This window comes from Pempheris klunzingeri, chromosome 17 (assembly GCF_042242105.1).
Source record: "Pempheris klunzingeri isolate RE-2024b chromosome 17, fPemKlu1.hap1, whole genome shotgun sequence".
Taxonomy (NCBI): Eukaryota; Metazoa; Chordata; class Actinopteri; order Acropomatiformes; family Pempheridae; genus Pempheris; species Pempheris klunzingeri.
Window position 1 is genome coordinate 4,256,057 of NC_092028.1, and position 16,754 is coordinate 4,272,810.

Consider the following 16,754-nt stretch of genomic DNA (forward strand, 5'->3'; position numbering starts at 1 on the left):
GAGGCAACGTTCACATTCTACACCATTTTAAAAATGTGCCAAAGTCTTGCGATCCCTGAAGGCTCTAGCCATGTAAAACATGTCAGTCAGCTCTTCCTCTCTTCTCTGTGTGATGAAGTGTTACTGAAACATGTGTGTGTGTGTGTGTGTTTTTCTCCTCAGGATGAAAGATGGAGTTGAGCTGAACAGAGACACAGCAGGTTCAAAGTACAGGTTTAAAAAGGATGGGAAGAGGCACATTTTGATCATAAATGAAGCTACTAAGGAGGATATTGGAATGTATTACGTCTTCACCAACGGCGGAGAGTCGAAGGCAGAACTTGAGGTTGAAGGTACTGTTTTCTCTCTTAAAATCATTCCCAGTGATTGCACACAAAGGCAGTCATTACAGCCAACAGTGGGCTTATCCCAAACACACTGGAAAGCACCCAAAACCAGTCATAACATTGAAAATCAACCTGAAAATGCTTAAACGACAAATCAAGCTTACTTACAAAAGTGACAGACTGTGTGAGGAATTACAATCAAACAACCTAAAGCTCTTTCCATGAATTTTTTTCCCAAAAAACTAATCTTTTCTAAAATGTGATCTGGAGTCTACTAAAAGAAGAGAAAAAACCTTCCCCTGTAAATCTAACAGCAGCAGTGACTTATGGGTGATCAGCTGGTGTATAAAGTTTGCCAACAAGTATTTCATGGTTGTTCAATCAGGAATTTAAAGAAAATTTACACATCAGCACATGTTGATGTCTTCCATTCTGACAAGCATAAAAAGCAATAAATTAGTCATTACTCATGTCATCATTAATGTTACTTCATTAATCCCTTGTATCTGTAGTTCATCACACTGTTCGTCATGGTAATTTTCTTTTACACCTCCAAAATTGATGGTTGGGTCCTGTCTTACCCTTCAGAAATCAGCCTGCCTCAGTTGCTGCGTAGCCGACATGTGAGTCTCCTAAATTGATTAGAGAGTGAGAAAATGTCTGTCCATCCTCCTCGGTGGACAGAGTCACAGCGCACCAGGTGATCACTGCAACCTAGATAGACTGACTTCATAAAGTGCACCCCAAGATGTTTATTATTGTTATTCCCATAATGATTCCATTATTCCTTTTTAATGAAAAAGAGGAAATAAGTTTGAAACTGTCAAAATCAGAATATTTGCAGTGTAAGTGCAGTTCCTCTAGGTTCCCTGTGTTCTGTCAAGTAATAACATTATCACGATGCATTTCCAATCTATAGTTGCACATTCGCTGGCCTGCATAGGATGAATAGGATGAATTGTCTGCGTGAATGAACAACTCTGTGTTACAACATGCATTGATCTACTGTATGTTGGTGTCTCTGCTTCAGATAAGGAGCTGCAGGTTCTGCAGAGCATAGCTGACCTGACAGTGAAGGCTGCTGAACAGGCTGTATTCAAGTGTGAAGTGTCTGATGAAAAAGTGACGGGGAAATGGTTCAAGGACGGTGTCGAGGTCCAGCCCAGTGATCGCATCAAAATGACGCACATTGGAAGGTATTATATCAGAGTGCTGTGGGTCCACGTTTGAATGAAAAAATTGTGTTTTGAGCTCTCCACACACACACACACGCACACACACACACACACACACACACACAAAGACTCACAAAATCACATAACTATCACAATAAGAACTGTCTGCCACATGGCTTGGCAAACTATTACCAAAGGGTTTTCTTAGTTGTTTGACCCATTTTTTGGTTAGGCAGCAATCTGTAAAGCTCCAACCTCTAAACACATACACATGCAGTGGGTCCACGTTTGAATGAAAAAATAGTGTTTTGAGCTCTCCACACACACACACACACACACAGAGACACACACAAACACTGGGGTCTGGGGTTTCTCTCAGTAATCCCTCCATCAGAGCCGCCTATGGCAGGAGATATGCCAAGGCAACAGCGGTCACACAAGGTGAAAGCCATTTAGAGTGTTTCTTACTCTGCGATATTACCTCATGGAGTATGTTGCTAGGGCAACTGTCTTTTGCATAATTTCGGGTCATAACGAGTGTTGTCTCCTTGGTAACATCTGGTAACACATCCCCAGGACCCACAAGCTGACGATTGATGACGTGAAGCCTTCGGATGCTGGAGATTATACCTTTGTCCCTGATGGCTATGCACTTTCTCTCTCTGCTAAACTCAACTTTCTGGGTGAGAAAACCAAAATATTGAGCATTTTATGGTTTTTGTGACTATAAACTGATTGTTTCAAAATTGAAACTGATTAATATATTTTACCCCTCAGAAATCAAGATTGACTACGTCCCCAGACAAGGTAAGTGTTGCTTTTTGCAAAATATATTTAAAATCTTGTATAACAGTAAATGGTTAAAGCCGGGCACCTTATATCAATATGATGGAAGTTTATTTTCTTTTTACTCAACAGCTTTTAATGCTCCAATGCTCTCTGGTCTTTTCATAAAACGTAGCTGTCTATGCAGTATATTGAAACTGGTGCTACAGGAGCAGTGAAACTGAGAAAAAAGGCAGTGGAATTTGTGTTTGCTTAAAGGTAGAAAACCTACCAGAATGCTCTGAGCTTTTTGCCTTCATAGCTTGACCAGAGCATCTGGTATGTCTGCTTTAGGCAGCAAACCCTTTTTCCCTTTTTTATTGACTGTAAGCTGGTCAAACAAACAAACAAACGTTAGGCGAAACTCTGGTAGTACCACCAGGTGCCAAACTGGGGAAGTGTATGTTCTAAAGTAGTCTTGAATGGGCCTGATAAAAAAACATGTTCTGTATGATTTTACACTGTAACACTGCTGTGCTAGTAATAAAACACAGTAACAATACTTACAATGCTCAGACATCCACTTCACCTCACTCACTTTGGTTGCTTTTCCCAGTTTCTTTTTGGGATGCTGGATGACGTGCTTGCCGTCGGACTTTGGCTGATAAATGGGAAAGTGACACATTGTTCATTGACATATACTACCCACATTGTCATGATACAAAGCTGGAAAATTGACAAAGTATCCCTTTAAGGTTCCTCTTCAGAATTGAGTGGTCTGCTCATAAAATGCAACACTGCTGCATGCTGTCCCTCTTCAACAAGACAAAGAAAAAATATTGAATTGTAGCACTCAAAGGTCGTGAAACAAAATGTCAGTAGCACCCTGAAAAGGCACCTAGTGGACACATGCCCCAACTTGCTTGGTGACATATTCAACATGATGCTGCTCCAAATGTAAATGCTAAATGCCATTTCAGTTCTCTTCCCAGAAGTCATTCAAGTCTGAAATAAACAAGACCATAGCATAAAAATCATCGACTTGAAATTTCAAAGAATGTCATCTTAGAGAAACTTCAAAGCAAAAATGACCATATTGGTGTCTTCTCTCTCTCTCTCTCTCTCTCTCTCTCTCTCTCTCTCTCTCTCTCTCTCTCTCTCTCTCACGATGGAAGATCCCCCCAAAATACACCTGGACACCAGTGGCTCCGGCAACAAGAACACCATTACTGTGGTGGCTGGAAACAAACTTCGCCTTGACGTTGAGATCACGGGAGAGCCGGCCCCCACGGCGTGCTGGATGAAAGGAGACAATGTGAGGATTCTCTCTCACTTTCCTCATAAAACACACGTCAGATACTTTCTGCTTTTGTGCATCAATCACAACATGCAGCCGTTAGTCACTGAGCAGCATGAAACATGAACTAGAGTGGGAAGGTTGAGTCGCCTGTCATTGTGGGAGCTGTGCCATGGTCATGTGACACCATTCTCTTCAACAATCTCCTTTGTTCTGTCTGTGTCTCTCGCTCCGTCCTGCCCTGTGTGGTAGGTGGTGGCAGAGAGCGAGGGAAGGGTCCGCGTGGAGTCAAGAAAGACCCTGAGCAGCTTTGTAATCGAGGGGGCGGAGAAAGCGGATGAGGGCCGCTACTCCATCACCGTGACTAACCCTGCTGGAGAGGACAAGGTTGAACTCTTTATCAGGATTGTGGGTCAGTGGCTTTTTCCTCATTTTCCCTTTTTTACCTCTCATTTTCATTCATGGGCAGAATATACTGACACAAAATGGTTGAAAATAATCTGAAAAATCTGAAATTGTCACTGTTGGAGAAATCTTTTTTTTTAAAAAACATCAGAATTTTAGGTCCATACAGGTGCTTCAGCATGTCCCTACCAGTTTACTATAATTTGTGCATACAAGAATGCTAAATATAAAAAAATTATGCTTTTAAATTTCACGAAAGCCACTATTTTTGTAAAAGTGAGGTTATTGTGGTGTATTAATCCGGTTAAAAGTTAGAATGAGTTGATAAAAAACAGTGTATGGAATTATTTGGAAAAAGGAAATATATATATATATATATATATATATATATATATGTATGTATATACACACACACACATACATACATACATACATTCATAAATACCTTAACTACAATATTAGCCTACTTACTGTACTGCCTAGAAAGTCTGCTTACTCACATTCAGTCTTACTAATGCCTTCTCTCATTTCTTCTCTCTGTTTCATCTTTCCTCTCTTTCCATTTCCAACTGTAACCTGCCACTCCAGATGTGCCCAACTCTCCTGAGAATGTCAAATGCACATCAGTTGGCGAGGACTCTGCCATGATCACATGGGACCCTCCCGCATTTGATGGCGGAGTTCCCATTAAAGGTACCCCTGAAACACACAGCATCTAATGTTCACATCTGATGTCTCCCTCCCAGGAGAAAACAGCAGTTTAGAATCCACTCTGTTTGTTACATTGCATGTTGCAATGTTTTTGAACTCTTTTCTCAATAACACTGAGCCATTTTTAATGACTTCACCGTATGTTCATATCACTTCCTCCAGGGTACCTGATGGAGAGGAAGAAGGTTGGCTCATCCAGATGGACCAAGCTCAACTTTGATGTTTATGAGTCCACCACATATGAGGCTAAGAAGATGATTGAAGGTGTACTCTATGAGATGAGAGTGTTTGCAGTCAATGGCATTGGCATCTCTCAGCCCAGTGAAAACTCAAAGCCCTTCATGCCCATTGGTGCGTTGCCATTTATCATTAGCAGAATGGTTAATTAACAGAGGCTTTTCACACAATGCTCATTTTGAGGCAGCTTAACCTACCTCCCATCCCATTTACACTGGGTATTAACGTATTAATTAGCTCCTGTGTCTTTCAGCCCCCACCAGCGAGCCCACTCGTCTCGTGGTGGATGATGTGACAGACACTACCTGTGCACTCAAATGGCGTCCTCCAGAGAGGATCGGAGCAGGCGGCATTGATGGTTACATCATTGAGTACTGCAAAGAAGGAAGTAAATATACGCAAAATATTTAGCACCTAAGGCATTATAGAGAGTTTATGAGCTGTAACCAATGTAATTATTAAAGGCAAATACATTACTTATGAATGCTTTATAGATTTGTATACAACAACACTTAGCTTTTATCATTTTAGTTAGACGACCCCATTTTAGCTAGCGACCCAGTGACTGGCCAATCATAGCATAGCAACCATAACTTGGCGTGGGGGATCCTTCAAGTCTGGGAAGTCGCAACATGAAGAAGCAGTGCACATGGACTCTGAAGAGGGGGTAGCGTCTTTTTTTTAGCTGATCCAAAACCAAGAGCAAAATGTAAAACTGATAAGACTTTTGAGATGTAAATCTGCCATTGTTATCAGTGTAAACAGCATAATGTGTCATGCATGGAAAGTTTGACATACATAGCAACAGTAATTGAGGGGGCGTGGTTTAGCGAACAGTAAATTAGTGAACAATATTCACTCCTGATCCCTGATTAATTTCCAGACATTATCCTGCGATCTTTGGTTTTATCTGGTTTTCTGATCTGCTCCTCGATTGTGCTTTCTCTTCTAATCTGACTCTTTCCTCAGGTGATGAATGGGTGCAAGCTAATGAGGAACCAGTGGGAAAGAACCAGTACAGGGTGAAGGGTCTCCCAGTGGGGGAGAAGATGCTGTTCAGAGTGATGGCTGTGAACATCGCTGGGCGCAGCCCCCCTGCCACTCTTACCCAGGGCGTCACCATCAGAGAGATCATGGGTCAGAGATACGTTTGAAGTCTGCCACCTGTCTTGTTGAAAGACATTGTAAAATATCTTATAAATCCACATTTGTTAAAGCTCTAACAGAAACCCAGCCATACCAGTACTGAACTGTGTTCAGCCACTGCTCAAGAACAAAACTCTTTGGTGGAAAACATCTAATTATCAAATGTACTTTCATGTCAATAACTTGCACACACATGAACATACATGTAACATAAAAGGTGTAACGTTACATACATGTAACATAAAAGCTGTGCATGTTGTGCATTTTATGTATGTGCATCCCCACACCATCCAATCAGATTCTACTTATTTTTCCTTCTCTGTCTCTTCTGTGTCCATCACACAGAGCATCCAAAGATCCGCCTGCCTCGCCATCTGAGAACCAAACTCATCTCCCTTGTGGGCGAGAACGTGAACTTGGTCATCCCCTTCCAGGTTAGTCAAAGTCCGATCAAGCTTTTTTATTTTTTTTATTTTAGTTTAGAGTATATGCATTAAATGTGCAAAGCAAAGCCAAAACCAGTTTGTGACAGGAGTCGACAGTGTAAAGTGCTTAAAGATTACTAGGTTACTTCCGCATTGACCTTGTACAAAATGGCTATTTTAGTCTCTGAAGCAGTTCAAATACTAACTCTTAAGCCTGGTTTATTTGAGGAGTGGAGAAAAAGTGCAGTAGAGTTTGGATAGAAAGATTGATAGCTGCCCTGTGATCCTCAAACAAAACTGATCATTACAGGGGTGGTTTTGTGTGAACCTTGCAGAGGTGAAAACTCAACTTAACCAAAAAGACAGGCAAGAGGTGTTCTGTTTAAAACAGCCGATTTAGTTTTAAGTTTGAGTCCATTTTAATTTGAATTTGTTGCTCGTGTCTGTATAACATATCCAAATGCTAAGATTGTCCTGTTGCTGCAGTCAGATCTGGGTATCTTTTCTTCTTCTGAAATACAAAACACATCTGTAAACTTTGTCAGTAACGGAGCAAAAGCTGCCGTAGCTTTGCTTGCTTTTGAGGAAGCAGATGAGAAGACTGTTCGGTGACAGACATGTGGCTACATGATGTTCTCCTGGGAGAAAAGAGCACCCACAGCTCTGTCATCTTATCCAAGAGCTGGACAGAGTCTGTTCCAAAGGCTCTTTTAACACTGATGGCATATATGGTGTAACTAAAGCTGAGACTTGCTTAACCAATATAGGATCCCCCAAAATATGTCACGGCAAAATCAAGAAATAGATATTCTGTCAGAGACGACTAAAAAAGGCACACATATTCAGAAAGGTGTTCTCCAAGATTGATTTGCATATTACTTTGATAATCACATGAACGATTCACCAGTGAGAATTTAAAATGACAGCAAAAACTGAACCTTATAGCAAATGATTCTCTTACTTCATTGCTTTTTACCTCTAAATGTTTCTCACAGAGCTTCATTTTGATTCCCTTCCATTACTCTAACTGCAGGGTAAGCCTCGCCCTGTGGTGACCTGGTTCAAAGATGGCGTTCCCCTGGAGGACAAAACTGTGGGAACTCGTACCAGCGAGGTGGACACCATTCTCTTCATCCGCTCCGCAGAGAGAACCCACTCCGGAAAGTACACCTTATCCGTTCAGATTGAGAACATGTTGGACAGCGCTGACATACACATCCAGATTGTAGGTCAGTCGTGTCGCTGCACCAACACCTCTCTGCTTCATCTAGAGGGACGTACACTCCTGTTGCGTGTTCTCTCATTGAGATTAGAACACCGTGCATGATTCATACTTCATGAGGTACACAGTTAATAACCTGTTTGGAAGGGGATGATGGCTTGAGCCCAAATCTGTGACATGTGAAGAGTTTTTTTTTTTTTCAAATTTGATGATAATTCCTAATTTCATACTCCTAGGGATCTGTGACTCAAAGTAGCAAATCGTCAAAGCGCTGATTCCTCTCTCTCGCATAATCCTGGCTCCTGCACTGCCACTGTGGCCGCCAGCTCATTCCTCAGCTTACGGCTCGTCTCCCCGGGTCAGGGTGCTAGGTGGATTATTTGGCGGGGCTCTGCTGGGATTATTTGTGTGTAGACTTGGATTAGGTTTGGATTTTGAGGGCTACTCTGTCACTTCCTCTGCTGAGAAGGTTGAGCTAATGAGAGGCTGCAGCTCCTCAGCCTCCCTCCTCAGCTGATCTGTCACCGCACTGTTTCAGCAAGAGACGGTACAGGAAGGATTAACAGGCAAATACAGTAGCACTGCTCACAGTTTGTACTGTACTCCACGGAGCAAGATTAATGGCAAATACATTACTACGTTGTACAGTATTTCTGTACTGCACTGTGTATAGTGCAGGCCACACAGAAAGATCGATCCTAAACCCACTGCATTCTTCTGTTCTGTAATCAAAGCAGGCAAAGCATACTATTTCTCAGTTTGTCAGTTCTATGCCAAATAGTTTTTCAAATAATGTATGCAGCCATCACCACCTTTTTGGAACCTTTGTCTTTTGTTCTGCTAATCTGTCAATCTTTGCCAAATCTGTATTGCTCCGAGTGGTGATTTATTTCCCTCCATGGGCCTACCTTGATCCAAATCTCTTCATGGGTCTACCTCTCTGTCTCAGCCTCTAAAAACTTGCCTACGTGTCTACCTAGGCAAGGAAGAGAGTTAGTTATCTCAACCAGCTATGCATGTGTTGAAGTAGACACAGTTTCCCTACTCTTGAGCTATATGTCCATTCCCACTTATAACTGTCTGAAGAGACTTGTTCATATTGTAGTTTCACACTTCCACCTCTGCCTCTGTCTCCTCTCCCAAACCCACCAGAAAAGCCTGGCCCTCCCATTGCTGTGCGTGTCACAGATGTCTGGGGTTTCAACGCTGCGCTGGAGTGGAAGCCGCCCAAAGATGATGGCAACTGTGACATTATCGGCTACGCTATTCAGAAGGCCGATAAGAAGACTAAGGTATGCATGGTAGGAGAGCAGTGCACACAAGTGTTTAGAGAGGTTTGAGAGAAGTAACTCACTGGCACCCATATTGGAGGAATGCAGCTCCTGAGCAGCAATGGCTTTGAACAGTAGATTCTGTCTGCAAATCAATTTTAGCACAAGATTTGCTAATTGCGCTTGATTGTTATAAGTAGGTAATGAGGACATGATCAGCGGGTTCGAGCCCACTATGGATCATGCTTTTGTGTTTTGTGGCTCAGTGTTCTGGAGCAGAAAGCTAAACAAGACAACATGAGCCACTTACATCATTACTATTTTCCAACATTCAGCGTCCAGTGGACCTTCATAATGGTTCTAGGCATGGCTGCTAGGAGATTTGTCAAGTAACTGTAAAGCCTCACTATACTGTCATGGTCATTATGTTGTATGAATCGACAGGAAGGTGGACTAGAGGAACACGGCTGCTGGGGATAGGAGATTCTTCAGCTTATATAGATCTCAACCTCTGCTATAAGCCTCTTTGAACCTCTGCATCTTCTCTTTCTCTGTCTCTCTCTGTCTCTTTATCTGTCTCTCTCACATCAGGAGTGGTTCACGGTCTATGAACACAACCGCAGGCCCAGCTGCACTGTGTCTGACCTGGTCATGGGGAACGAGTATTCCTTTAGAGTGTTCAGCGAAAACATCTGTGGCCTCAGTGACGAGGCTGGCGTCAGCAAGAACACTGCCATCATTGCCAAAACAGGTAATGATATCCCTGCAGAGGGCCGCACACCATAACATGATAGTATTGCTTTTGATTCCAAGTTAATGCATGCTGAGCGGTAGGCTACACTGTGTTCAGTTAAACAGCAAAGTGAGAATTATGGTATATAATGGGCACAATGTAGAATAAAGGTGTCTGGAATTGTGATCAAGATTACACATGGAAGTATTACTGCTAATACAAACTGTAGTATGATTGCTCACTGTATAACACAGTAATAACATTAGAACTACTTGTGACTAAATGTTGGCTGTGATTACTTAAAAAGAAAATTAATTCACACTGATTATGTTAAACAGATATATTCTTTGACAGAGTGCTAAATAACATTTAATACTGGCCACGGATTATGAAAGCAACTAGGCTGGGAAATTAACACCTGCCACCAGCCAAATGCTGCTACTGTTCTTGTGTTGTTGCATTTGCTTACTCTACCAGGAAATTTGGCAGCCAACCACCCGATCTCGTTTGTGTTCCAAGCAACAGTCTGGCCAATAAAACTGTGAGGATTGTTGATCATTCCTCTCTCAGTAATTCAAATGGTAATCTTAACAGGATGTGGTTTGGAAATTAATGGCAAAAAACAAATTCCAAAACAGCTGAAAAAGATAATAGGTGGTTACTAATTAAGCATGTGTGTATAGTTTTACACTCTTCTTGAACAGTTTGTAGGTTGACAAAAGAAATGTCCATCAGAATTAAAACACGTCACCAATCTTTTCTCCACTACACCATGACTTATTTGCCAAATCTTTTAGACAATTTGCCCTTGGGTTTCCTTGTATATTGTCCATTGATCAGTGATGTGACATCATCAAAGATAGCAAACATACAAGACAACATTATCATCACTGTTTTCTTTAAAAAATGCTATTTACAAAATACATAAATGAATATAAATATGAAAATGTAAAATCACAATAATCCAGCGAATACAATCTTTCATCTTAAAGCATCGCTCTGTAAAAAGATTGAATACCAAGTAAGAAATTCTGTATTCTAACAACCTCACATAGCTCATGTAAGGAAACCAGAAACAACCTCATAAAGGCAAGATAACTGAAAATGTTTGGTGAATAAAGCATGTTGCACTGAAGAAGAGTTGTGCGACATTTTTTAATTTTGTGGGTTTGAAGCTCACGCTGTTCTGCACCTCATTGAGTGTGTATTCTTAGAGTGAGAAATAAACTGAATTATGTAAAACCTCTCTAACTGTCCAGGTTTGACTCATAACGAGCAGCCCTTCAAAGAGAAGGACATCAGCAGATCCCCCAAGTTCACAGCGCCCCTGGTGGACAGGAGTGTGGTTGCAGGTTATAGCACAGCCATCAGCTGTGCTGTTCGTGGCCACCCAAAGGTATTTACATCTTTATTATAGCTTGGAATTGTTTTAGCTGAAGTTCAAGAGCAGGGCGACACTCCTCTTCTTGCGCACACTCCTCTTCTGCACACTGTTTGCTTTCTATTCCATGCATGCATGCTCCAATTTATTCTCAGTATTGTTTCTGCAATGAATTTAAGTTGCCAGTAATTAGTAATGAGATATTTCAAGACTCTAACGCGTGCTAAGAGAGACTGTCTCCCAATGAAACTACCATCCCCAAGCCCAGTTCTTGGAGGAAATATTCAGACAACCCACTTTACCAATTGTCCACAACCTCTGCAATCAACACTGAAAACATTTGGGCCGCTGACTCTACCAACCACCTCGGTGAGCCCTGGGGAACCAGTGGGGAGCCAATCACACTAAAGTAAGAGTACATCTCCTATTTCCCAGTGACCATCCATGACCCATTTGGTCCCCTTAACAGCAGAGTTATGGAAACCAAGCTCAGCTACATTATCAGAACCATTGTAGTTGCACCAGTAACCATTGCACCAGTAAGGTATCAAAATGCTAATTTCCCATCAAAATCTCCAAACGGATTGCGGTCAGCCCTTACAGAGCTTTAAGCCTCTGTCACCGCTCAGGTCACAGCAAGCCATCTCTGCAAAAAAAATCCAGTAAGTCCCTCAAGTCCCTCACTCTACACAAACCCTTTCCTATCTCTGATGAATCGTTTTGTCAGCTACTTATTTGGGTTATTTCCATCATAACAGTTGTGTCAGCCTTTTTCTGTTACTGGCATTGGGTTGTCAGTTCATCCCTATTTCAGTATCGGAAAATTGGTGGTTGCCAGTTAACCTATTTAGTTGCTCTCATCATTATGACAACCTTGTGCTGTTTTCATTAGCATAGCACTGGGTTGCCAACTACTCATTCAGATACTCCTCCTTCACTTCAGAAACTTCCTGCTGTTTCTGATATGGACACCTGGTTGCCAGTTATGCAGCTGGCTGAGCTTCTTGTTTAGGCTCCTTGGCTTTTTCCATTACTGCCCTGGTTTCCAGTTGTTCCAGTTATTAATTTGACTATTTTCACCTCACTGACTCTGTGGCTAATGAACTGTCTCTCATGGCTAATCCCACGTTTCCCCTTACCTGCCATTTTTATCTGTGATACTGGTTGCCAGTTCGCTAGTCTAACTCATGTCAACAATCACCCCCCATTTAATGTCACCAGGTTCCACCACCAACCTTATTTCACCACATTTTTCGTGTTTCTTATTCGAGTGATGGGATGCCATGTTCCCAGTAGCCCAATATCCTCCAACCACCTAGTGGGCCCTGTCTCAGTCAGATTCCTAGTCAGGGACTCAGAGTGCCAGTTTCCAGCCTACATAGTCAGTTTGGGGGGTTCCCAGGGCAGAAAATGCTTCTCTAATGATTGACCTACCATCTTCACACAACATCTCCAAAGCCTCTTCAGCCTCGGCTAAAACCTTTGCCCTTAGCGCTCCCATGAGAGAATTAACAGTTAAAGGCCAATTCTCATTCAGCTCAACAACCATAATCAATATTCTCATCTAAAGCCCAAACAATTGTACACAATATTTTTCTTTGTGTGCCAGCACTGTATGTTAAACATTCAAAACAGCAGTGTTATTGGTGCTTGTGCTGGTGGGCTGTAACTCTTCCACAAGCACCTTTCAATTGTGAAGGATGTAAGCCAACAATCAACTCCATCAATATTTCATCAGCACTGTCTCACCATCACATTTCCCATCCCCGGAGCGCAGAGGAGAGGGCCGGACTGTATGCGACTGACACTCATGGCCACTTGTGGTGCAGCTGTTAAAATGCTGAGCAATACCAGGATGTGGCAGGTGGCAGAATTCAGGAAAGTCTGGTTTGCCTTTCCACAATATTAATCGTGAATATCCTGAGTCCTTTTCAAAATCGTGTTAACTAGGCTAACTGATGGAAATATCATCACTGGCTCTAGAAATTGAAGATAACATCAAATTGGATTAAAAATTGCAGACACACACACACATACACTTTTGATATGGCTCCTACACTGTTTTATACATTACAGCAAAATTGTTGATTCCCTTGCTCGTATCTTTAGCTAGCCCCATCTCTACTGCATGAGCAGCCTTGCTCAAGACACCCTTCTCTACCTCTCGTCTGCATACCGTGCATCAATGTTTCTACTGGCTTCTTTGATCCAGCATTCTAAATTTACCTCTACATCCAGTTCAACCATCTTGCCATCACTGCATTTCAGGCCTTTACCTTATTTCAGAAACTTGACTTGTTTTCTCACTAAACAAGCAGTCGACCAGATTGGCAATAAGCTTCCAGATTTTGTTTAGTCACACATAAGTCCTTACAAGCTTTCAGCGTATTACATACAATTTAAAATTCCCAAGGTGCCTCCCCACCTGACCCACTGAGTGGGACAGATTCTGGTTACTTTCACTCCTTAGCAGGTTCTCACCATGTCCAGACTCTTTTCAAAACTATTCTCCTGTCCCTCCTTCCTCATCAAAGCTGCCAGGTCACATCTGCTCTGGCATTCAAGACATGTGCAATGGTCGTTTGTATTCTCAAAAAGGCTTTTGAGGGTCTGCTGAGCACGGAAGCAGAGGAAGAGTCTTCCCAACACCACAACCACCGTCCTGCTCCACCATTCATATCAGCCAGTCACTACTAATGTGATTCATAGTCAGTTAACAGCTCATCTCAGCTGGCGGTGTGGTTCTTGCTCGTGAATCATTGGTTAAGCCTTTGATAGAAGTTTATATGTGCCACAGTTATTTATTTGTCTGTTGTCAGTTATCTATTTAATACTCTCAATACTGATATATGGCATTCTTGTGATTTTCTTAGAATCTGGTTCTGCATCTAAAGCCGCACCAAAATACATACATTGACATGACGTTTTTAATTAGGTAAAAGAAGAGAACTTTCTATCTTTTGAAATAGAATTATTTAGAATATCCATCCATCCATTGTGTATACCACTTATCCTTAAGGGTCTTGCGCTAATCCCAGTTTACATTGGACGAGAGGCGGGGTACACCCTGGACTGGTCCCCGGTCAATCACAGGCCGACACATAGAGACAGACAATCATTCACACTCACATTCCCACTTACGGGAAGTTAAGAGTCACCAATTAACCTGCATGTCTTTGGACTGTGGGAGGAAGCTTGAAAAAACTTATAAGAGTGCTGCCTTGTTTATAAATATCATCATGAAACCAGTGGGTAAAATAAGAGTAAAATAATGATTAGACAGTCTTTTTCTGTTCACCTGTAGGCCACATCAGATAAAGTATACTGCATAGAAATATTGCAAAATATAGCCAATATCCCTATTGTATCTTGCAAATGAAAAAACTATAGGTTACAGCACTGTAGCGCCACCCATCCAGCATACACTTTACCTGAATTGGCCCCTGATAGCTTTGCTGCAAGGATACCCCACAGATTTCATGTGTTTGTGTTTTTAGAGTTTAGAGTGTCAAACAGTAACTGCAGAACAGCCAGAGAGGATTTTGATGCCTATGCACCAGGAGTGTATTTTTATGTCTGAAGCTAGAACAAGAGGTGGAGCAGAAAGATCTTTGAACACATTTTTTTTTATCCCTCCGAATCTGCGAAGATTTGTCAAGCCGACATGTTGACCTAATTTCACCTCTCCCTCTTTTCTCCTCCCTCTGCTCTCCCACCCTTCCAACATTCTCTCGCACTGTTTATACGCTCCCTCCTCCTCCTCCTCTCCTCCATCCCGCCAAATTTGCCTTCTCTTCCAACACACTGTTCTTCAGCCAAAGATCATTTGGATGAAAAACAATATGATCATCGGTGAAGACCCCAAGTATCTGATGCAGAACAAACAGGGTGTGTTGACTCTGAATATCCGCAAGCCAAGCATGTTCGATGGGGGCAGATACTCCTGCAGGGCCGTCAATGATCTCGGACAAGATGAGGTGGAGTGCAAGCTGGAGGTCCGACGTAAGCTGCCTGAACTTCACTTCCCATAATACAATAGCTTTAAAGTAACTGGTGAAAGCATGGCCTGGGTCACAGCCAGTCTCTCTCTGACAGTCTTCAATAAAGCTCAGCATGACAAATCTCCATCTCCTCAACCCTTTGACTGATCTCTTGTTGTGAAACTTCAGTAGAACCCTAGCTGCTTGCTCTAAAAATAAACCTTATTGTATTCGTCAGTTAAAGTTTCAGAGCCACAGATGACTCTGAGTGCTGTAGTGTCTTTAAACAGGATGATCTACTGGCCCCTCATGCTGATTTAAATGTCTCTTTTTCTCCACAGTTGCACAGGAGAAAGGACAGGAGGCGAAGAAATGAGCGACAGCAGGAAACAGCAGAGGATACAGTCGAACAGGAATAGTAATGGATTATGTATAACAGGATAGTCATGAATAAATATGATTAGAATAGATCACTGGTGAGGCTCTAAAGCCAATTCCCCTGCCCCCCTTTTCTCCTATACTTTCACCGCTGCTATGATGAATGCCACATCAGTAATATACCGTAAATTCTCACAGCAAACTGTCGCCTTGTCATGTCCTGACTGAGAGAAGCCACAGAGTAGTGTAGTAGCGCTGCCACGCTGTGACCACACACAGATGGATCCTTCTTATCTGCGAAGTGGACCTGTCACTGAACACACTTATAAAACAGCCTTTCATCCATTACGGCTCCCTGTGTTGTCTGTTTTGTGTCCAGGACGTTTTAATAGGTTGGGATGAATTTATGATTGTGATGCAGCTGCAGCGGTGAAAGCTCTGCAGTGTGACCGCCCGGCTGCACACCTCTGCTTCCTCGCTGTTGTGTTAGGTGTGTGATGTGTGAGCAGGGGCCCGTCCGCCCTGTGATGCTTGAGTGGAGGGATCACTCTTCAGCCAGGCATGGCCGACATCATGGAGCCACCAGGATTAAAGGGGTTCTTATACCCAGATATACACCCGCTGTGCCCTTCATGCACACAAACACACACACACAGGGGACACACATGTTGACTCACAGAAACACACTCCCTATCTTTACTCATTACCACATGCTCTCATACTACATTCCTCATGGCATGACCTATAGTGGTAGGCCTTTACAGATACATGGCTTACACTCATGCACATGCAAACACACACTCTGAATCAGGGTCTCATTAGCATCACACACTAGAGACTAATTAATGCACCCATCAACACTGCCCTAATTAGCTCTCCCACGTCATTACTGAGCAAACGAATTACCGCTAATTTACACACCCGCAAAACAAACACAGCACCGTCTCTGCTGGGAGAGTCCGCCGTGGCTCGCCTCGCACACCAAATTAAAGCCTCACCAATGTGCTGCAACCCAGACCGGCGTCCCAAGTGACCCTGGCCTCCCTTACACACACACACCCTAACTGGACCATCTGAGAGAGGAAGATTTGCAAAAAGATCAAGTTGGAGACAAAAAGCAGAAGTTCAAATTCAACATATTAGATAGTTTGTTTGAGGAACTGCCAGCTGCAGAATAAATACAACACCATCCTCTGCAGATGTGAGGGTGTTTTAATCTCCAGGCTTGTCCCACAACTGACTGTGTCAGGTCCTGGTCTCCTGTCTCTCCAGCAGAGGGGGTAAGAGAACAGTGACAAGGAC

General features: G+C 42.5%; 1 protein-coding gene across 1 annotated transcript in view; it reads left to right on the plus strand.

Moving 5' to 3' along the window:
* Positions 1-15,797, plus strand: part of mybpc2a (myosin binding protein Ca) — a 30,344-nt gene extending 14,547 nt beyond the window's left edge. The window contains exons 11-27 of the mRNA XM_070847379.1: positions 163-332; positions 1,357-1,522; positions 2,078-2,184; positions 2,279-2,308; positions 3,442-3,581; positions 3,816-3,975; positions 4,557-4,661; positions 4,842-5,030; positions 5,170-5,304; positions 5,886-6,053; positions 6,408-6,496; positions 7,521-7,716; positions 8,862-9,001; positions 9,572-9,731; positions 10,973-11,109; positions 14,910-15,096; positions 15,416-15,797. Coding sequence (XP_070703480.1) covers positions 163-332; positions 1,357-1,522; positions 2,078-2,184; positions 2,279-2,308; positions 3,442-3,581; positions 3,816-3,975; positions 4,557-4,661; positions 4,842-5,030; positions 5,170-5,304; positions 5,886-6,053; positions 6,408-6,496; positions 7,521-7,716; positions 8,862-9,001; positions 9,572-9,731; positions 10,973-11,109; positions 14,910-15,096; positions 15,416-15,450 — 2,314 coding nt within the window. The 3' untranslated portion in view covers positions 15,451-15,797. The remainder of the gene's footprint in view (positions 1-162; positions 333-1,356; positions 1,523-2,077; positions 2,185-2,278; positions 2,309-3,441; positions 3,582-3,815; positions 3,976-4,556; positions 4,662-4,841; positions 5,031-5,169; positions 5,305-5,885; positions 6,054-6,407; positions 6,497-7,520; positions 7,717-8,861; positions 9,002-9,571; positions 9,732-10,972; positions 11,110-14,909; positions 15,097-15,415) is intronic.
* The last annotated feature ends 957 nt before the right edge of the window (positions 15,798-16,754 follow it).